General features: G+C 40.1%; 1 protein-coding gene across 1 annotated transcript in view; it reads right to left on the bottom strand.

The window, feature by feature from the left end:
• The window catches only part of LOC129336562 (teneurin-3), a 208,115-nt gene that overhangs the window by 141,934 nt on the left and 42,743 nt on the right, over positions 1-23,438 (bottom strand). Inside the window, exons 3-7 of the mRNA XM_054989724.1 lie at positions 22,145-22,267; positions 10,929-11,143; positions 1,466-1,676; positions 935-1,036; positions 566-760 (exon numbers count right to left, since the gene is read on the bottom strand). Of these exons, the coding sequence (XP_054845699.1) occupies positions 566-760; positions 935-1,036; positions 1,466-1,676; positions 10,929-11,143; positions 22,145-22,267 (846 nt within the window). The remainder of the gene's footprint in view (positions 1-565; positions 761-934; positions 1,037-1,465; positions 1,677-10,928; positions 11,144-22,144; positions 22,268-23,438) is intronic.

Raw genomic sequence — 23,438 nt, 5'->3', positions numbered from 1 at the left:
TGTATTACTTTGTATGTGCAGATCAATAAAATCTATTTGATTGAGAATAGAAAATTGTGCCGAAAACCCCAGCACAAACAAACTGCACTTTTCAGCACGGAAGAAGGAACATCATAAATATGGACATCACTGCAACAAATGACGCATCGTTTCCCCCTGTGATACACTTGAATCAGCATTTTCAACTGTAAGACTTTTCTAGGAATGTCGTTGCTGGTGAGATTTGTAACAAACACAGTCTGGTGATAAGTAAGCAAAAAGTCCTGAGTCTGTCTTTGATAAGAATGTATCTTTTCTTTCCTTCTATCTTATCTCAAAACCAGTGAAGTGACAAAGAAAAACATGCTTCTAAACAAGAAACCAAAACATTCAATAGTTAAAACAAAACAGTCCTAGAAATGTTTTTGAAGTCGAATATGTTGGAAATATGAATATAAAGGAAATGTTTCCGTACAACTTAAAATGTGATAGCCTCTGCAATTGGTCTTTTTTCCAGGGCTTAGAATAGGTCAAATCACTACTGTAGAACTGCAGTAAAATCCTAAGTAAATGTTTATGTATTTACCTTCCTCACAGTTTTCTCCTTTGTATCCAGAGTTGCAGGCACAAGAGCCCATGATGCAAATCCCACGACCTCCACACTGAGGGTCAATGCACTGGGTGGTAGGCACATCACACTCTGTACCTTTCCAACCACTGTAACAGAGACAGCGTCCTTTGGAGTACTGCCCATTGCCACTGCACAATACTGGGCAGGCTGCTGTGAAATAAAACATGACAGAAGACTTAACGCAATCCTTTTCAATCAAGCTTTAGAAGCAAAGGAACATCTAGACAACGTTGTACTTCAGTTTCTTTTTCTTGCTGCTCTAGTAACTACTTGTGTTTCTGTCCCTTATTTGTATTGACTTAAGAAAGAATTCAATTTATGTACCTCTTGAACAATCAGGGCCCAGAAATCCAGCAAAACAATGGCATGATCCCGATACACACTCTCCGTTTCCATGGCAATTTCGGGGACATTCCACCACAGACTCTGAAAGATCCGTAACAAGAAGAATTCTAATATGCTGCAATCACGGCAGTTAACAAAAACGAGATCTCATTTAAAGTACTTGTCAATGACAGCAAATTAACATGCTCTTAGAAGTGTGTATGACTAGCTTTATTTATTGTCTTTGAGAAAATAAACATTGCCTCATTTATTTATTTAAATAATTTATTTAAATTATTGTTTGTAGAATTTTTAATGAAAATATTACAAGCGTTCTATGTTCATAACAGAACCTAACATCATGTCATAAAAGCATCTTGTTTTAGCACCAAGAATCCATCTTTTGATATAACGGTACATAATAAAAATAGATTTTCTGTAAAATACTCAAAATCTTCATAGGATTTTTTTCTCTGTTATTGAATATTCATATCACGTTTTGCAAAAGAATGATAGGAATATTATGCTTACCTATAACAATGGTATTAAAAGACACTTGTTCTGCATTTTTCCCATCGTTATAGAAAGCCAAATGCCAGATCCCAGCGTCCAAATACTGGATGAACCCTGCTTCGTGAAGACTGACTGATCTGGCCTGTCTACCCGCTCTTTCTGCCTCAAGAAGGTTGCGTTGTTCCCTTGCAATCAACCTGCTCCCATCCAAAAGTTCAACAAAATCATACTGAAAAGGAAGAATGGGGAAAAGGACATATAATCAATTAATTATATACATTTTTCATTTAGTTTATACTAATCTCAATAGAATATAGGATTTTCACATTTTCTAAATAAAGGTGTAAAGCCCCAGCACCTGAAGTACTTTTGTATTTAATCATTTAGTCTCTCTGTCAGTTTCTATAATACTCTGCCTACATATTAACACCACAATCTTAAGAAGAGTTACTCCAGTCTAAGCCCGTCTGGAGTAGTAACTCTTTTTAGGATTATACTATAGTACGCTTATACTAACACTACTATAAGTACATTTACGTGTATGTACACTATCACATTAACAACTGTTGGTTAATTTTATAGTTTTTTCTAAAAAGAAAAATTAATACGTTAAACTCTTGGATATCAATTGCAGTGTTAAAATAGCCATCTAGAGGTAATCGAGTTATCCCACATGCATAGTGCAAAGTAACAACAGTAGAAACAATTTTCCAACTCCAGCTAAAATTCCTCATCAGCCATCAGCCTACCCCTAGGTGGAATGATTTACGTTGCTACAGCTCAACCTCATGCACCTATTGGCAATTTAAGGAATAATACTGGCCTATTTTAGAGGGTCGTATATGGATTAATGCAGGTGTCCTCAAAATTTTGAGCCTCTGTGACCTTTGGAATTGTGACACGGTGTTGTGGGCACAGCCACAAAATGGCCACAACAAAATAGCTGCCACAGGAGGTGGAGCCAGCCACAAAATGGCTGCTATAGCTTATCTTCAGATACACAGTGAAGTTCTTGTGCTGGAGTGGCAGCTGCCGCCAAAGAAATCTGCGCAGCCAAACAAATCTCCAATGGCCAAGCTGAAGTTTTGCTAGGCAAAAGTCCCACCTGGCCCTGCCTACTTTCACAAAAACACTAGGCACCCAGAAAGATGGCAGACACCAATAGACACCACGCTGGGGACCTCTGGATTAATGTAGCATATCTCAGACTGGGGTCCAAGGACTCCATGAATGTATTCAAGGGGATCTGCAAGTCCTTTGTTAAGCCCCTCTTGCACCGACTGGGCCAACATGAAAATGGACCCCCTCCCCCAGTTTTCTTGGGAAAGGGACAGGGATTCTCTTGCTCAGAAAAGGGGACAAAATCAGCCTCACCCTGTAGTGAAGGCTGACAGAGAGCTGCTGACACTCACTCGGATCTCCTCAGAACACTAGTCTGAAAATCAGCTGACTGGGTCACCAGGGCCGATTCCAGATGACTAACCTTAAGGCGCTTCATGCCGCCCTCTTCCGGATCGCGACGGGGAAAATGCGAAATATCGCGTTTCCTCGCGCGAGTTTTGCACATCGTCGCGCAAAACTCGTGTGAGGAAACGCGATATTTCGCATTTTCCCCGTCGCGATCCGGAAGAGGGCGGCATGAAGCGCCTTAAGGTTAGTCATCTGGAATCGGCCCAGGAACCAGGAACTCAGCTCTAGCAATTCTAAGTAAAGCTCTGAAAGCTTTCCAGGCATTTTCCTGCCCATGGTCAGTTGCGTCTAGCTTGACAGGGAATTTTCTTGCTCTTGCAAGCATCAAGTTCCTTTTAATCAAGGAATGACACTGATTAGAACTTGAGTCAGGGACTTTTGAGTTGTGGTCCTATAGAATTAGCTAATTTGTAGAACTTTTTACTTGAACTTGCTTTTACAGTCTACCTGCCATGATTTTCATTTTGGGAACGCTAGAGGAAGAAGTCCTCCGTTTTGAAAGAGGTTTCTGGTATGTAGCAGGTACCACTAAAGGGGAAAACCGCCTGAGAGTTCACAAAGAATTTTAAATAAAAACCAGGGATACTCTAGTTGGTAAGGTTTCAGAATTGCTAAGCAAATTTACATAAAGCTCTTCAAACACTCAAAAAGCAATCTATCACTTCTTATTATTACTAATAGTAATAATCATGATTAATTCATTATAAATGTAGATTTATATCTAGTTTCCATCAATTAACCAATCTCAGTTTACATTTACATTGCTCCTTGTTTTGCATGTATGCAATGACGTCAAACCTGTTGCCCAGAGCTGGCCATTCTGTATTTTTTTGTTGTGTAAAAAAGAAATAATTTGGGCACCATGCTCAACCTAGAGTTTTGCTTTTTACATTAAATGTTTATCGTAAAAGTAAACTACTGCTATGGGAAAAAAATCTGTACTCTTCCCCTATATTTTGGATTTCACTTAATTGAAACTGGATTTAAAGATCTTGATGGAGTTTTGTCAATTTCGGTTTAAATTTTATGATGTAGTAATTTGTATTAATAATATTGTACTTTTCTTGTTATTTGCTATGGCTGTGCTGAAGCAATCAAGTACTGATTGATTGATAATTGACACTGCAGCCAAGTTTTTGACCTAATCGTATGAGTATTCACTCAAGCCAAGACTTGGCACCTTAAAGACCAACAAGGTTTCCAGAATATGAGCTTTTGAGAGTCAATGCTCCTTTCATCAGATAGGAGGAGTGGAAAAAGGAACCACATTATACCCAAAACCAACTGATCATCAAACATATCTACACACTCATCAGTCATCATCAGAAACCCACCATACAATCCACTGTCTACAGCCAAGCTCTACACCACAGCCGCTCCTGTGAAACCCACCATACAATCCACTGTCTACAGCCAAGCTCTACACCACAGCCGCTCCTGTGAAACCCACCATACAATCCACTGTCTACAGCCAAGCTCTACACCACAGCCGCTCCTGTGAAACCCACCATACAATCCACTGTCTACAGCCGAGCTCTACACCACAGCTGCTCCTGCTCCAATCCCTCTGACAGAGATTCTCACCTGTGAGATCAACAACAAAGATGTCTGCAATCATAATACCCACCAGACATAGTAAGAAAATAGATCAACAATGCCAGAATGATACCAAAGGATGACCTGCTACAAGAAAAGCCTAAACGGAACATTCGACAGAACAACACTGGTAGTCCCAAACAGCTCCCAGCTCAAACCAGTTCAATGCATCATTGATGTCCTGCAATCTGTGCTGGACGATGATACTGCCCTCACAGGCATTGGGAGGCAAACCTTTTTTTTGCCCACAGACAGCACCCCCCCAACCTTAAACAACAACTCACCCACAACACTGCACTTACCAACATGGACACGAACTCTGGACCGGGGCCTGCAATAAACCAAGATGACAACTCTGCCTCCACATTCACTCCAACAACACAATCACTGGGCCTAACAGCACCAGCTATACCATTGCAGGCTCATGCACTTCTTCATCATCCAACATGATATATGCCATCATGTGTCAACAATGCCCTTCAACTCTCTATATTGGACCCCTTTGCAAAAGAATGGACATGAATCCAGTATCAAAAATCACAACAGTTAAAAACCAGTGGGAGAACATTTTAATCTGCCAGGACATTCCATTACTGACATAAGAATAGCAGTTCTCAAGCAGAGAAACTTCAAAAGAAAATTACAATGCGAGATTTCTGAATTTGAGTTTATTTGCTAATTTGGAACAATGGATCTGCCAGGGTTGAATAGGGACACAGGATTTTTCTTGCATTACAGATGCTAATTTTCTGCACTTTGCACCCATGCTCTATAAAGCTAATTGCAACATGTATTACAGCTAGCTTCCTGACAGTCTAATTTACCCCTCCCATCCTCTGCCTGGATTATAAGGACCCCTTCCTTTTTCCACTCCTCATATCTGTTGAAGCGAGCTTTGACTCTTGAAAGCTCATACGCTGGAAATCTAGTTGGTCTTTAAGATGCTAATGTGCCCGAATCCCACTCTTCTACTACAGACCAACATGGCTACCCACCAAGGATTTAAGTGGTTGTTATATACTGAGCTCTAGAAGAAGCCCCTGAACAGAATAAAACGGGAAACCCTTTCCGCTAAAGCAAAATTGAAAGAGTGGAATAGTCTTTCCTTACTCAGTAGAAACACCTAGCATTTCTGTAATGTTGGCTGGAATATATCTGATCCATTATCACTCACTCTCTGAAAAAGAACAGAACACAAAACTACCCCTCAGCAAACAGAATAGTACTTGACCTGATTTGTATAGACAGACATCACTTTTTCAGTGGCTGGCTACATAAAATAAACATTCAACAAAACCTGCAATTGCAACATTTAACACTACCACTTTTTTAACAGACTCACTGCTTATGTAAAATCCAATGTTCTCACTTCTAACAAGTATATTTTAAATGAGTAGCTAAATGCAAACCATTAATTTTCTTACATATGGATATTCACACTTAAAAATTCTTAATGATCCTATAGTTTACAAAGACGTGTGCTGTAAATTCTGGTTATTGTTACATAACTGTATCAGTTATTAAACAGAAATAAGGAAGAGAAATTTAGAAAATTAGTGTAAAATTAAACCCATAACATTTTTAAGGGACAAAATGAATAGTGATGTTATTCTGAATGGTTTTGACATTTAAACTCAAACACTACCCACAGCATAAAAAGAATCTGCATGCTGGCAGAGTTCTAAAGCCATGAGTCACATATAGCTTGCCTGTTAATAAAACAAGCACACTCATTTTATTCAATCACCTGGCGAAACTTCTTGCTATCCAACTGCAGACTAAATTTGCAGCTACTATGCCGCAGGTGCAGCGAGATCCATATACAACTGCCTGAAGCTGTGCAGATCATGATAGATTAGCACCAGTTTCAAAAAGGTGCCTGAAGTATGCACACCGAAAGTATGTGGCATTAAAAGAATCCAAACCATAACAATTCTTTCACACACATCCCTCCACATGGATGTCACTGAACTGCTCAACTGCTAGAGGTAGAGTGTTGACTGCTATAGATTTTTTTTAGCTGTAAGCGCAAAAACATTTTAAATGGTTTTCATCTGCATGGATAAGCGACATACCATGTGGTCCTAAGGAGAGTTACATTTTTCTAGGCCTAGCAACTTCAATAGATTTAGAAGGACATAACTCCGCTTAGGACTGCAATTTTAGATACAGTGGGTGAATGTGGCTCTTTCACGTTTGTTCATTTCCCCCCTTTAAGCTAAGTGATTTGTTATTTCTTAAAGTCTCTTTAAATAAACACATTGATTGGCTGGTTGCAATGAAACTGACATTTTAAGAAAGTGTCACAAAGACTTGCAGACTACCATTGATTGTTTCTGAATGGACAGCCACTAGCAATTACTTCTGGTTGATTTATTTATGATACCTGAGAAAACAGGAGAACTGTGCAGCACAGACTGTTCTGACACAGGCAGAGAGACAACGGCCACCACTGTACAACAGTTGGGAATATGGATAAAAGCCAGGAGAGATATCTTAACATTAATTTCTAAAGGTATCATACTAAAATGTGTAGCAACAATTGTATACGGCTGCTTAGGAATGTAATGAATGTCATGTAATGTAATGGTAATAATGTGTGATTTTATTTAAATGCAGAATCACATGCATTCCCCAACGTTCTTGTCTTTGAGTCTCACTCCCTATTAAATCACTGCCCTGATTTTTGCCATTGGGGGATGCCTTTTAAAATTTAGTTACTGACAACTGCCAGCGCTGTCATTCTTTAGAATTCAGCCCCTTCCAGAACAAATCCAGAAGTTAAATCTTTCACTGGTGGCTGCGCTGTACTTTAATGTTAATATATATCCAGTTACATGTGTATCTACTGGAGGTAAAATAATACCTCTAGTTGACACAAGGGTATGCGATTCACTATTGATATACCTAATACATACCCAGACAATGGCTGAATTGACATTATCTGAGTATACCAAATCAAATTAGAGAATCCAGAATAAAATCAGAGAATCCAGAACCAAATACATTAATGCCACATAAAAACACACATATTCAGTTTTATCTATCAAGCACCGCTCAGCCAGTTTAAAGCTGGCTGCTTCTCCAACCTGTTTTTGTGACTTTGTTTCAGGGGAAGTGAGTGAGTGAGTGAGTGAGTGAGTGAGTGAGTGAGTGAGTGAGTGGCCAATGGATGTGCATTGTGGGATAGCTTTTTCCTGGTTGTGTTAGTTTAAAGACAAGAGTTGCTTGGTTTGCTGCTTACTAGTGTTTCTTTATATATTTTTGTGGTGGGAGAGTAGCTTAAGTAGCTGCTTGCTGTTAATTTACTTGTTGCTGCCTGTGAGGTGGAATCACTTAAGCAGTTGCTTGTTTGCTTGCTTTTTTGTTTTTTTACTTGTGACAGTGTCCCTTTCTTCAGTTTGGTTTTGGTGGGATTCTCTACTTTGAAGTTGGTGCCCTCGCTTTTGTTCTGGTGGTATCATCTAGTTTGACATTGTTGAAGTGGGATTCTCTGGTTTGACACTGGTTCCATTGTTCCAGTTCTGGCAGTAATCTCTGGTTTGATATTGGTTCTGGTGGGATTTTCTGGTTTGATGCTGGTTCCCTTCTTCAGTTTATTTTTGAAGGGATTCCCTTGCATCAGTTTGGTCCTGTACTATATACACTGTACTGGCTTGGTCCCCTAGGGGCCAGGGGCTGGAGTTTGGAGGCCAATCACAACCAGGCAGCAAAGAGTAATCAGAGTCCAGTCCAAATGTCAGGGGTTCTAGAAAAGCCAAAAGTCCAGTCCAAGGGTTCAAGTTCCAGAGAAGCCACAAGTTAGGTCCAGTCTAAGGGTCAGAGTCCCAGAGGTTGGGTAACAGTAAGGACAGTGGAGCAGCCATAAACTGCTGCTTCTCCCAGCTGTTTTTATGACCAAGTCCTAATGAGCTAAACTCCCAGCCAATTACTTGGCAGTCATTCTAAAACTACTTATCCATCTTGGTAGTTGACAGCTGACGATGACTCACGAGTCTTGCACTCCTTCTACATTCTTGGAGCTCTACCTGTCTCTGACAGCATCGGTACTGCAAGGGTGTAGGAGAAGTGGGAGGACTAGGACAAGCTTATGCAGCCTTGTTGACTACTTCAGAGTTCCCTGACACTGACTCTACTTCAGTTGTAGGCTGTGCTTTCCAATTAGCCGGTAATCTGATCTGTTTTTGTACTTCATCTGACTCGAGGTCAGCTGCAGCTGGGTCAATTTGCAGGCTAACTGCAGGCAGCTCTTCCTCTGATGAATCGTCACTGAGCACAGACTGAGGCTAATTTATGACATACACTAAGATTTAATTTAAATGGAAGACATGGATCTCACAGACCGGTTGGTTCTGTTCTGCCTTGTCTCTGGTCTGATGTTGGTTTCCTTGCCTTGGTTTGATTCTGTTGGGCTCTGTTGGTTCAGCTCGCATTGGGAATGGGACTTGCATTGGCCAGAGGCTACACTCTTGCTTAAGGTTTCTTTGCTCTGGAAAGCCTTGCAATGTTTCCCCCCATAAGAAACAACAGATAGTGGCTGGGGCAGGTTGTTCAGCAGCCCACAGAATGGACCCTTGGTCCAATCTTCCTGAAATGTATGGTATCTTTAGTGGACAATCAGGAGTAGGATCTCTGAAAATTTGGTGGGTTTTTTTGAAAAATGCTCCCCCAGCACCCCGGATAATTCCCTCCACAGGGATTAATGGCTGAATATATTTGGGATTCTTTAATAAAACTGAATCTGACTACAGAATCTGACCCAGATATCAGGAATACTGAACATTTATGTTATTCTTGATATCAAGATCTAAATTATGCTGTCTTTTTTTGTTGCACACCACTAGAAGACATGCATGTAACTGCATATGGATGGACATTAAAGAACAGTGCCATACACAGCCTGCCAATTTACATACTGCAGCTACAGAATGTGTATTTTGAACAGTTAATTGTAGGACCAACCACCTTCTTTCAGTTCTTTAGCTTTCACGTATCAAACTCACCTTTGTCACTGAAATCTCTGCACCAGTCTTTCTACTGTGAACAAGATTCACAGGACCCTTATCATGTTCTTGGCTGGAACTTATTCGGCCACCCACTTAAGAGAAATTTCCACCCAGAGGCAAAATGGCAGATATTTTATTCATTGCTTTCATTATCCATTCAGGACTTCATAGAAGAAGGAGACTAGTTACACCTAAGCATTTCTTCTGCAGTAGTTGTGTCCCTACTGCCTGAGAGGGCTAGGAATCACGGGCTTGCCTGTAATTCAAGCACTCAGTGCAGCCTGTAAATAGTGACTGGATATTGTTCTTCCATCATTCTTGTCTCCTTCTGTTCTCAATAATCTTTATTGCATATAGAAGTCACATAATGACTCGTTTAATCAAAGGTAGTTCTAGTGGTGTGTGACCCCACTCTACAACTCTGCTTGAAGTTGTGACAAACTGAGCTATTTGAGGGAATCACAGATAAGAGAAATCATCTGCCTAGGCAGGGCTTTTTTTCTGGGAAAAGAGGTGGCGGAACTCCGTGATGGAACTCAGGACCGCACAATGATGTCACTTTGGGTCAGCAGGAACAACGGGGGAGTTTTTAAAAGTTTAAATTGCCCTCAGCGAAAATGGTCACATGGACGGTGGCCCCACCCCCTGATCTCCAGACAGAGGGGAGTTTAGATTGCCCTCTGCACTGCTGGGGGCGGGGCCACCAGCCATGTGACCATTTTCAAGAGAAGCCAGGACTCCGTTCCACCGCGTTCCTGCTAGAAAAAAGCCCTGTGTCTAGGTAAATAAAAGGTTTCTTTCTAGATAAAAGACAAGCTGCAACGACAGAGAAACAAACATAAATATATTGAGGGATGATCAGTCCAAAATTGCAAAAAGAAGAGTTTGTGAAACATTCCTTGTAAGGCTCCCCAAAATAATAAGCGTGGCAGAGTTCAGTTTGGGGATACAAAATTTTAAAGCCTGACAGTATTTCTAGCTGTGTCATGACCAGTGGATAATTCAGTCCACGGTCTCTGAGCTTCCAGCCCACTTCTGAGAGGGAACCTTCCTATTTGGGTGAAATCTACTTGCTTCAGAAATTCAGTCATTCATTTATTAGCAGAAAGAGATTTATTAGCACAAGAGATTTTCCCATCGACTATACCTGAAAATGGAAGTTTCCAAGAACAGATAATGGGACTAAGCATTAAATGTTCTTTACTGCTCGTGATCACTGATAAAAGTGATCTGCATACACGACCCACAACCATCAAAATAAAATTAAAAGTGCACTTACGTAAGCATGGCTGGTGTCATTATGAGTTATAATATATACAATAGACAATGAAAAAATAATAACATTTTTTAAAGATGCAAAGTAGATGTTTTCAAAGCCGCTTCTGGCTTTCAATGAAAACAGCTCTTACTTGAGTATGAGAAGGTGGTAACCCTTTCCGGCCATATACTCCAATCAATGCGTCTTTCTGAAGGGAGATATTGAATTTTAGAAACTGTGGCTGGTCAATGAAAAGTTGTGACCTCCAGAAGATCCCAGGAGGAACCTCTTGTGTTGATCTCCGGCCTATATCAAGTTCTCCAGAATCTATAGTATTGTTTTCTTGTGCAAATCCTCCTAATTTTCCTAGGAGAGTAAAAAATATATAAAGGGATCAAACATTTGCTTTCATTCCTTCTTTAAATAAGCAGTCAAATATTTAGACTGATTTCAATTGAAATGTTACTTCAGACTCATTCAGAGAGTGCTAACGATCCTTGGGAATTTCTCTGAAGAACTAACTCCACAATGACAGCTTACACAAATATCCTCAAAGTCAAAATCCCATGACTTCCCCAAGGTATATTTTTAAGGAAAGCGTTGTTAGGACATACTCTCATTCTGATCACTCTTAACCTAATTATTTTTTATAAAGGATGTAGCTTGTTAAGTAGGATTAACGCTGGTGTTTATCGTTCACTCTAAACACACGCTATGCTTACAATGGAAAATTAAGATGAAATGGAGTATACAGCTCTGAAGACAAATTCTTATGTAAACAGCTAGCAAAACAATCACAGGGACTGATAACTCCAATTTTACACTACATTAGATAGTGCAGCATTCATTTACACACCAGGAACGCTCTCTCAAGTATTTTCAAAATGTTATGCAGTTGCCTGAAAAAAAAAGAGCTACAAAACCTTGTTTTTTTTAAAATTAGTGGCACAATGCATGTGCACTCACACACGCATGCACACAAATTGCAGAATTCGGAACAATGGTTTCATCTGTCCCATTTTACACTGGTGTAAACAGCAAATCTGAGATGCATTAAACTGTGACTGATATTACACTTTAGATGCATCTTTTTAAACTGTAGAACATTACAATCTATAACCCAGTCATGGGAACTAACACTCTTCGCCCTCTTAAGTTTTGCATATGCAGCTAAAAATGTCTTCTGTACATTTCAACTTTTAATTTTCTCTTGAAAACCCAGTACTATAATGCATATACATAGCTTTTTCCAGACTCCAGTCTATGGGTGTATCTATTCTATCCACTCCTCCTAGCCAGTATGATTAGTAGAGTCAACATGGTGTAGTGGTTAGGGTGTTAAGATTAGGATCTGGGAAACCTAGGTTCAAATCTCCACTGGATTTGTTGGGCAACCTTGGGAGAGTTACTGTTGCTCAGCCTAGCTACCTTATACGGTTGTTGTGAGGATACACTGGAGAAGGGGAAAACAGAGTACATCGCTCTGAGCTTCTTGGAGGAAATATGGGATGAAACTGCACAAAATATTAGATAAATAAACAACATTTTACTCTCTGATTTTCCTACATACTTAAGTTGCATACCACACAGTGAAAAATGTTACAAGGTGCTTCTAAGAATGGCGTGTTAAAAAATGTATTTACAATCAATTTTAAAATTCCTGGTGTTTACGAAGTGGATTAGAAAGCTATATTGAACAGAACTTAAATCTGATTTTCAAATGTCCTCTTTGCTATACAGTTATAACACACCCACAAGTGGGAACTTAACGAAGTTTTCAGCATTACTTCTGTAAATCCCCTTAAAAAAACATGCATCCACTGGCATACCATGGCTAACATACAGCAGACCTTTAAAGGTATGGGGTTTACTCCTGTGACTGGCCTTTGCAAAGTGGGGAGTGTTGCTCTAGTGAAATGAGCGGCGCAGGGAAGGAAGAAGTCTTGCTCTATGGGAAGAAGCTACCTTCCTTAAGAGCAAGATCCCTTACTTAGCAAAAAGCATGTGCTAAGATCCAGCCTGTGCAGTCCGGAACTCAGTCCAAGGTATCACTGTCACCATCACAACCATTACTTGAGTCCAAGCATTCTGGAAACTTGAGATGCACACAGCACATTTCACAGCAGAGTACAACGAAGTGTCTGCATCTTAAACAAGTCAATAATTATTTAAGAACATATTGAATAATCAGAGTCACATACAAATCTTTATTATATAAAAGGCTAAGCATATTCAAAACTCACTTGCTACCCTAGTGTGCCTCCAGAGGGCACTGCTGTGGAGGGAAACCCAGATGATGCAGCCAGACTTCCAGAGAGTATGCTGTGGTGGGAAGCCCAGGCTAGGATCAGGAGCGGAGCAGGTGGCAATGGCTGTCCCTGCCTTCACCCAGTGAGCATCAGGAGCAGGTGGCAATGCCCACCCCCTTCAACCAGCTGGGATCAGGAGCAGAGCAGGTGGAAATGCCTGCCTCTCACCTTCACCTGGCCAGGATCAGGTGTGAAGCAGGAGGCAATGCCCGCCCCCCTTCACCCAGCCAGGATCAGGTGAGGAGCAGGTGACACTGTCCACCCCTTCACCTGGCCTGGATCAGGCACAGAGCAGAATGCCTACCTCCCCTTCACCCAGCAGGGATCAGGTGTGGAGCAGGTGGCAATTCCTACCCCCCCCCCCATTTCACCTGGCTGGAAATAGTTGCAGAGCAGGAGGCAATGCCTGCTCCTTCACCTGGCCGGGATCAGGAGTGGAGCAGGTGGCAATGCCCGCTCCTTCACCTGGCCGGGATCAGGAGTGGAGCAAGTGGCAATGCCCGCTCCTTCACCTGGCTGGGATCAGGTGCAGAGCACGTGGCAATGCCCGCCTCCCTTCACACAGCTGGGATCAGGTGCAGAGCATATGGCAATGCCTGCCCCTTCACCCGGCCGGGATCAGGAGTGGAGCAGGTGGCAATGCTCATCCCTTCACCTGGCCAGGATCAGGAGTGGAGCAGGTGGCAATGTCCGCCCCTTCACCTGGCTGGGATCAGGTGCACAGCAGGTGGCAATTCCTGCCCCCTTTACCCAGCCGGGATCAGGCATGGAGCAGGTGGCAATGCCCGTACCTCCTTCATTCTGCCGGGATCAGGCGCAGAAGAAGTGGCCATGCCTGCTCCCCCACTCTCATCTGGCTGTTATCAGTGACAGAGGAGGAGGGAATGCCCACCTGCCCACCCTCCCCTTGTATTTTTTCCCAAACGGGCTTTATTGCTAGTACTTTATAAATGCTCCTAACATTAGTGCCTTCTCCTAATATTCTAACTGGTTTCTTTAGATAGAATGGATGAATGGTGGAAGATCCAAGGGCTGACAAAAATGAATTCAGCTGTGTTTTTTTGTGTCATCATGGCTTTTTCATGCACTTCTCTCTTTATAGACCTATTATCTGTTCTTTTCCAGACTTATCAGTGCCTACAGGCTACTAAGCCAAATGTGCCTTCTTTTTAACCATCAAAAAATTCTTCACACTGGAAAAATATCATCTATACATATGCACAGATGGATCCTGACTTTATTGGCATATATCAGCAATTCAAGTTATTATGGGACAGATGAATTTAAAAGATACTGCATTACAAATACATAAATACAATTGTAACTTATTTCTGCGATAACCTTCGACGCGACTTCAAAGTAACATGGAGAAACTTAACCACCATCTCGGTGACATCAGGAAAGGAATCATTCAACAGTCTATAAACTTTGCACGAGTCAGGAGAATCCATCATACTAGCTAGAGCAGATTTTAAATACGTGTGACATATATCAGCATACAAATGACAATGCAGGAGAACACGTATAATTGACTCAACACGTTTTTGTTTACATAGGCAATATCTGGTTAGGTAGGGTGACCTATTAAATCTGCCATATAACATGTCCGAGGGCATAGCGTTACACCTGGCCAGGGAGAATGCTCCACATTGGTGGGGAACCTGCAGGGAGGATAGATACGGAGCCATCCTCCCTATGGAGAGAGGGATCTCAAAGCTCAGAGGGGAGCAGGTTTTGGTATCCAGGCTCAATATCCAGGTTTTGGTAGCCAGTCGCTCAATATCTAACATCCTATTCTTAATTTGTTGAAATGCAGCATTTGATGTTAACATTGACAACGAGTCCCTTGATATACCTATAACTTTAATTTTTTCCTCGCTATATGCTAACCAATCTGACACATTAGTCTCTGAATGCATTTGATATATAAAGCTCCCTAGATCACAGTTATAATGTATATGAAGCCAGTATTTGAATATCATGAGTCAGGATCCTGACTTAACTGTGACTACTCAGGAAAGAGATTGTGGAGGGGGGGAGAGGGGGTGTCACAGCACCCCCTCAGGGGAAACATGAATTCAGCATTCTTAAGCAATGGAAAGGGAATGTACATTGCAATCTGCAAAGGGATTTTTTTTTGTAAGATGCTGGCAAAAGTAAAGCCAACACAAATTAAACCGACACGATGAGAAAAAAGCTTAGTTAAAAAGTAAAGCAGTATCAAGACTGATAAAAACATAAACACTGTAGAGAGAATGAATACGGAGAAAATAGCAACTCACAAAATATAAAAAGTTAGACTGATCCACTCAGTGTTGGTTTTCGACAGACCTTGTGATGCCTAGTAATGTAACTGGCTCTTTAAAGGCATGAAGGGCAAGGAAAGTATCGGCACCTATTACCTATTTTTAGACAAAGTCACAACTAGGAAAAGCTATGAAATTTTTCACTGGTCTCCATGAGGCAAGTGTGCTAATTCCAAGTTTTGACAATTGGAGAGCAATCCTAAACAGGTCTAATCAGAATTCTACTCAGGTCTACTCAACAGGGCTTACCCCCCAGGAAAATGTTCTTAGCACGCACTGTTAGTTGCAGAGTGCTGCAGTATTTTTGTCAGACAGGATTAAAGTTGCCAACTCCGTGGACTGGACAAGGCAAGTCTTTTTCAAAGAGCTTCCAAAATAATCTGGCTTCTTTGATTTGAAGCACAGTCTTTCTGAATTCTTTGGGGGGGGGGGGAGTAAGTAAATCTCAAGGGAAAAATGTAGGAAAGTAATCTGTAGCAGCAAAACAAGAAATGAAACTTGTGCGACTTTAGAGACGATTAGATTATTGCAGCATAAGGTTTCATGTCTAGAGCTTATTAGATGCACGAAGGGAATCTTCGGACAGCAGATACAGCTGCACACGTGGCCATAGACAGGAAAATTTGGGAACAGTGGTGTTAAGAGGCAATGAAATCTAACAGATGTTTTCCATGAATTCGTATTATGCTGTTCAGGAGGTAACCGTGGAAAAGGGCAGAACAACTGAACCTTGTTTGAGGTGACAAAATACCTTGAAACCGCCCATGTCCTCGCTAAGTGCCTGGAGCTAACAGGGAAGAAATCAGCTGGACCTCTCTTGGGGGTGAGTCATGCAATTTCTGCATTACTGAGAAAAAGGTTCCGTCTACTGTAGTTCTCATTGGATCAAAGCAAGCTTTATCGGTGTTTAGAATGCTGTCTTTTCAAATATAAAGGCCTATGTTGAAATGACAGATACAACTAGTTCTGGTTTCTGGATTAACCAATTTCTCAGTATACGTTAAAATTATTCAAAAAATGATTCAATTCTTCTTATCTTTCATCATTGTACAGTTTAATAATTTTATTTCACTATTTACATGTGAATACAAAGCAATAAAATACAGCTAACTGATCATCTGCATCTTTAAAATATATTACATTAAAGCTTGACTATAATAATATCAAGGCTGTATTTAAATGTTTACCGAAGCAAAAATGTATTACTATTTTTTACACGGCAATCCTGTACTAAGTTACTCCTGTCTAAACCCACTGAAACTCGTGGGATTAAACTGGAGTAACTCTACATAATATAGCATGGTTAAAGCTGTAGAAAGTCAGACCACAGTTATAGCAATGCTTATTTACCAAATGGTAAGACTGATGATTAAACAAATCAAGAAAATAAATTATTCTAGTTGAACTAATAATATAGAATGAACTCAGTATGATTTACCAAGACATTAAAAGATTAACAGTGATTTCTGCAGCGCACAACCTAATATAATTTCAAGCTTTCATGGACAGCTTTAATGAGAGTATCAAGGAAAAAGATTAGATTCATAAGCAATCAGTACTACAACATCTAACTGCACGGCATAACTTTGGATCTGTATCTCCCACACAGAGCTATCGGAGATGACACTATATATTCTTTAAAAACAACCAGCACCATTTTCAGCCACCCTCTTGAGTACCACAGCCATCACTACTCAATTGAAAATTTTTAAAAAATATTCCTTGGAAACACACTTATTAAAAATCAACAACATATCCAATTGAGAAGCTGCTTAATTAGAATTAAGCGTATTAGAACATTGCACCATGACATTTATGGAGAAGAGTGTCAGCTTAACTAACATTTAACCATCACTATATTTCAAGTTCTATGGCTTGTAAATTCAACATATGATCTTTACAACATTCCAGAAAAAAATTACTGGGCAATTATTCTATTTTGTATTGTTACAGGGTATAGAATATTAAACAGCATCTAGAGCATACCTAGAACATTAATTACTTTATGGAGATGCAAAAGATCTGTGCATTTTTGAGGATGTGCATGGAAGGTGAACTACAGGGAATGTTATTAGTGTGTAACAAACTAAAATGTCTGAAATTACTTAGTTCTCACACTCATGTTTCAATGACAGAAGGAAGCTTCTGGACACTGTTATGAGTTTGCCTGCTTTGAATGCTATGGTTTTGTCACCTGCTAGCGTGTCACATAACAAAAGCTTAAATGCTCTCTGACAGCTCTGCTGGAGCTTGGTGAGAGCCCAAGATGGAGGCATCCTTGTTGCACAGTTCTTGGCTTTCAAAATTAGATGCAGGATTAATGGCTGTACTACCAGCTTCAAGACTACTTGCTTCCACATTTTTTTAAAATTGTAAATAAACATACATTACAAAGACGTCACACATTTCAAATGCTCCCTCTTATCCAAAGGAAACTAATTTTGACTTAAGCCGAATTCTCTGGAATAAGCACTGGGCTTGTGTCTGGTTGTGTATCCTTTTCTAGTTTTGGCAAACTAAAGTTTGCCAGTACAGCCAAACTAGTAACTACGGTTTATGATGACCCTGGTAATTAGAATTATGAATCACAATCACACCAAGGCGTGCAATTCTGGTTTGTAGGGCAAAGAAAGTTTGTTGGTGCAGATGTAATAGTAAATACCAAACTGGGCGATGTGGGGGAAAGTGTAGCAAGCACAAAAAGCAGAGACAGAAATGTGTGAACTTATTCTAGGCTTTTTCCATTTTGCACCTAACCATAGATATGTCTGAATCAAACCTCCCAATTTCTTCTAGAATGCGGAACAGCGTGTGTATGCGTTCCCCATTGTGGATGTCTTGCAATGGTCAAGGGCAAACTCCAAACGGGACTACATTGAAAATGCTATTTAGTTCAACCCTTTAATATTCTGAACAAGTGAATTAGGTTATGTAAGGGGAAATGTAGCTATGTAATACTCTGAATTAACCCCATGGAATTTAAAAATGAAACTAATTTCTGAGTTTAATTTGTGAAATTAATTTGGAAACAATTATTTAAATTTCTTAAGCTTCCATGCAAAGCAGAGACAGTAAACGTAAAACTACCTACTGAAGATTAATATATGAAAGAGAGAGCACAACGCCATTGCAGCTTCTCAAGTAGATGTCACACTATTCACAATGCGGTTAGTCGCAGAGAGAGAGAAAAAAATCACACAAAAAATAGGGAGGAATGCTCAGACAATTCTTTTACATGTAAGAATTTATGGAGTAAAGCCCTTATTAAATAATTATCACTATGACTGTTTTCTGCTTCGCCACTAATCTTTATTTGGTAGCAACTTGAAAAGCTGTTTGTGAACATATGGTGTAAGTTGATTCATGTACTGAACTGTACTGTACTGAATTCAACCAGATCACACAGCCCAAATCAGAATGAAAATTATTTTCATTGCAAACTGAATAAAAATCAGTGCTGACAACAGAAATCATATCGTTACTTCAATACCTCAGTAACTGCCATGGGTAGGCAACCTGCCAGCAGGGAGGTCATAATTGATCAGACACAAAAGGACACACAATCAGCATTGCAACGGCAAGCCAAGCCATTAGCCGAGAATTTTCTGCATCACTTCCAACCACGCTACAGGTACCGGGGAGAGTTAACACTACCAGACAGTAACGCGGTGCATGGAATGTGAGAAGGAAGTAACTGTGAGGGAATGTGTACCTCTTGGCAGGTTTGACTAACCACAGGATGTATTGAGATAATGGGCTGGCTTAAGTCTGCAGTTGGGATGACGTTTCCACTATGGGGAGCGGCAGCAATGGCATCTAGCAACAGTTCTGATCTGAAATCAGTCTTACTGCTATCTGCATTGCACCACAAACCAATTATCCCCCTGAATCAGCTGTCGTTCTACAAGTTAGTCAAGTTCGAATGACCTTAGGAAAGAACCAGCCTCTTGATAGGAGGAGGACAGCATGGTAGGTTTCCTTACATGATACCAATTCGGGTACCAAATGGTATCAGCTTGGAGTGGGACAAAGGGTGCCAACTGCTGGTCCAAAACAACTTGAAGCTGGTCCGACTCTGGAGTAAGTGCTATATGACAAAAACATTCTAACTCCTACCTAATTAATATATTCTTCCCTACCTTGTTCACATCTTTAGGGGTAGTGTCCCAGTAAATGAGTGTCAGGAAATGTTAAGTAAATGGTAAATTAAATGGAATGGGCTGGCAATTAAAAATTATGATTTAATTCTACATCCCTTCAATAAGGAAATAACCATTCTGAGAATGTAACCTCTCTTTTTCTGACACGTAAGTGCTGAATACATCAATAATGCTATGGAAAATGAAGTTTTATATAAAAGCCTGCATCAGTTAGTCATACCTGAGGAATGGGGCAGCCACAGCTGCTGGTGCAGTACAGACACACACGCACACACACACACTCATTAAATGCACAACAGCTCCCCCTCCCTTCTCCATGATATAAGTAGGAAGCCACCCAGATAAGGACAGAGATAATGGATACTAAAGTGCAAGACACAGATTTGAGACAAAGGGAACGGAGAGGAGAGGAAAGGCAGAGTTCTCTTAAGACAGGATGTCTGAAAGATGGCAGAGATGGGAAATTGAGCCATATCATTTCTATAAGTTTGAACTGTGATGGACATAAAAGGATTCCATCAGCAACCACAATGATGCAAAGGTCAGATGTTCCTTGTGCAAAGGAAAATGGATTTTTAAAAAAAGGTACAGCAAATACAGTATTCATCAACCATTTAAATCAGGTTTTCCATTCATAAACTATTGATTTCAAAGCCACTGTTAGCCAAAAGTGCACAGACTCTTTAAGATTTAGAAAATCTTAAAGGGCAACATCAGAAAAAGTCAATAGAATATAATCCCTTGATGAGGTTTGTGTTTTAAAATCTCCTACAACAAAATTAATATAGTATTTGACTTTTATATATTACCTGGAAGAGGCAGATTCAATATATCTTAATACAACTTTGGAAAAAGATAAACATACTGTACATGGCTTGATGTATTTCAGTAGGAAGAAAGAAGATAACTTCAATATAACACACAGAAAGCCTCCGACACTTTCAAAGACCGACAAACAGGTCACACAACACATCAATTTAGCCATTCTGATTGCTTTGTATTCTATATAATAATTTGCAGACAACAGATGCTTCAAAGCTTCTCTTGGAGGTGGGGTTTGTTCCCAACAAAACAAAACAATGTTTTTACCCTGAAAACATGCTGTCTTAATCTAAGCAGGAGGTACTGTAAGTGTGGTAGCCCAGTGCACACAACAACTCTTCTACGGTTTCCGTCTTCTCCCCTCCGGCCAATAGAAAGGTTCTGTTTGTGGCTATATTTGCCACAGAACACCTTTTCCAAAATAAACTGAACAGGATTAAAAAGGTGTGTCTCAAATGAGGATAGAAATAATTTACTCTTAATCTAGTCCACTTCGTTATTCTCAACACAAACTACAGAATCAACTGGATATAACACAGTGACTAGATCTGTCCCAAAATCCTTCACAAGGTTGCCTTCTGCTTAGCAACATGGAAAACGATAAAGCAATACTAAAATATCAGGCCCATTAAGGGGACTTTGCCTTTTTCCAAATTTCCAGGGACAGATTCAATGGCATGTTACTAAAACCCAAATGAGCAGGCAGGCCTAATTTCCTATCTAGGTGACTTCTCGGAGGCCATGCCAACATTTTTCACTCTAAATGTGAATTGAACCTCAATTTAAAACCAAATTCCAGAATTCATATTTGCCTTCTGTTTTACTGTTACATACTCTTTTAAATTCTCCAATTCCTGCTCCTGATGGTTACCATCCATTGCAAATGTTTTGCTTTTAAGAATACATCCAGCCAGAAGAAACACCCCAAGAGCAGGACAGAGAGAGAATGCATTGAAACAAGACCCATTGTAGAAGTCCACTTTAATGTTTGCCTTTCCCACTTTCCCAATATAAGAACGCGGATGTGCTGCAAATTTGCTTCAAGCGCATGGGGATGTTTTATCAGAAGATCTCTCTGTGAAGTAATCCAGCTTCTTCCCACAGGCCCAGAAACTTTATAGATTGCAATAAGGGTGTTGTATGGGAAACTCCAAAGAACTTGCTAAGGCTCAGGGTCTTTGTTTTGATAACCTATTTAATGGTACCCAATACAGTGAAAGACACAATTAATCACGCAGCTTGAGGATGTATTGTACAGTTGTACCTGAAATGGACAGAAGCTTGTATCCAGCCACGCTGTTCAGATGGTGGAAGGGCACTTTTATTCTCGGAATAGGTCAACAATGGAGACTCCTCGCACTGCAATAGATTGCCTCCTTGCATTGCAGACCCTCATTCTGCCCTCAGTATTGTCCCTTAGGGTACACTGATATCTAGGGGGAAATGGTGTGTGTGTGTGGGGGGGGGTCTGTAGGCTATACCAAGAGGGCAAAATGGAAAAGTTCTAGTCTACTCTGTAAGTGGATCTCATTTGAAACACGCCAGTAGTTGTGCACTGAACAAAGTTACCATTTTCCAACTTCTCCCCACCATTAAATTAAAGAACCCCTGAGCCATATGGAATTGGGTAGGCTTCTCCTTACCACTGAATTTTATGTTTATAAATTCAATCGATGTTTTTTTAAAAAGGTGCGATAGGTAGACAAGAGATCTTTAAGAAGTGGATACATTAAAAAGAAAGCTGGAAAAAAAGTCCAGAAGCGCACTTACCATTTTCCCCAGAAGGTAATGATACAGTGTGTGTTGGCACAGTATCAGCATTTACTTTTCCGTTTTCAAATGTGTCATTTTCAGTTTGTTGTAACTGCCAGTTGAGGCCAAATAGATGCATTGCTGGTGGTAAAGAAAACATAATCATTTAACAATTCATACATCTCTGGGGAGAGAAAACAAGAGACACAACCTATATTTAATAGTTAATGGTTTTAAAGCTAGAAAAAACTTCAGATTTTACTTTAAGCATAAGAATACATGTTTGCACAATAATTTCATTAGAACAATTATATCTCTGATTTAGTAAATACCATGACTTTTGGATAATTTTCAAGATACAAAACAGCTTATGGTCACTATACAACAAAGTAGACTGTCTTTGTGACACATCCGACAACTCTGCTAACGCCCGGTAATTCCCTTTTTATTTTACTATTCCCACATCAATACAGAATATATCTTCTGTCATCCTTCCATTGCTACCTTCCCAGAAAAAATGTACGCATTTTAAAAAGAAGTTTTCTACTGGAAATATATTAGTAATTCTGTAAGTATTAGATCTTTAACAGCCAACTAAATGAAACAAAAATGGCAGGAAGCATATTGTGTTGAGCAATATTTAAGGAAAACTGAATCTGATCAATTGCTGGTTTAGCAGATAGCATGCCAGGGATTTCAGTGAAGTGGTGCCTATTAAAGTCAAAGATTATGAAGGCTATGGATTTTGAAATAAGATCTTAAAACATTCTCCAAAGGCTTAATGCTTAAGGACTGTGCTTTACTGCCAGCAATCTGCCATGCCACCCAGACTGACGTCAAGAATTTAAGTCTGCTTACAGCCACTGCCTCTCCCTCCCTCTACCAACCTGCTGCTTATTTAACGTCATTCTTCCTTCTCCTAGATCTCAGCTAATCAGGGATCTCTTTAACTGTGGTGATACCAGGATAACAAATCTGATTTCACAATGTTACTAACTGCAAGCAAAATCCGTTGTCCTCATGCGGGTAGAGAAAACACCCAGTGTAACCCGGCCAATACTTCCTGTGCTACTACACTGAGCTATTTGTTTTATTTAATTTAAAAAATTCTATGCCACCTTTCTACGCCATTCAGGGTCCCAAAGGCAGCAAACATTAAAACAAAAAGTTAAAATGTTAAAACATTTCAGACTTTATATAAAATTAAATAAAACATAATAGATAATACATAAACAAAATAAAAACACACAGATAAGGAGGAGGGCTAATAAGAGTTACTGAGGGAATGCCAAACAAAACAAAAAGTCTTTAC

The sequence above is a fragment of the Eublepharis macularius genome, chromosome 10, assembly GCF_028583425.1.
Source record: "Eublepharis macularius isolate TG4126 chromosome 10, MPM_Emac_v1.0, whole genome shotgun sequence".
Classification (NCBI taxonomy): domain Eukaryota; kingdom Metazoa; phylum Chordata; class Lepidosauria; order Squamata; family Eublepharidae; genus Eublepharis; species Eublepharis macularius.
This window is presented reverse-complemented; position numbering and strand designations above follow the sequence as displayed.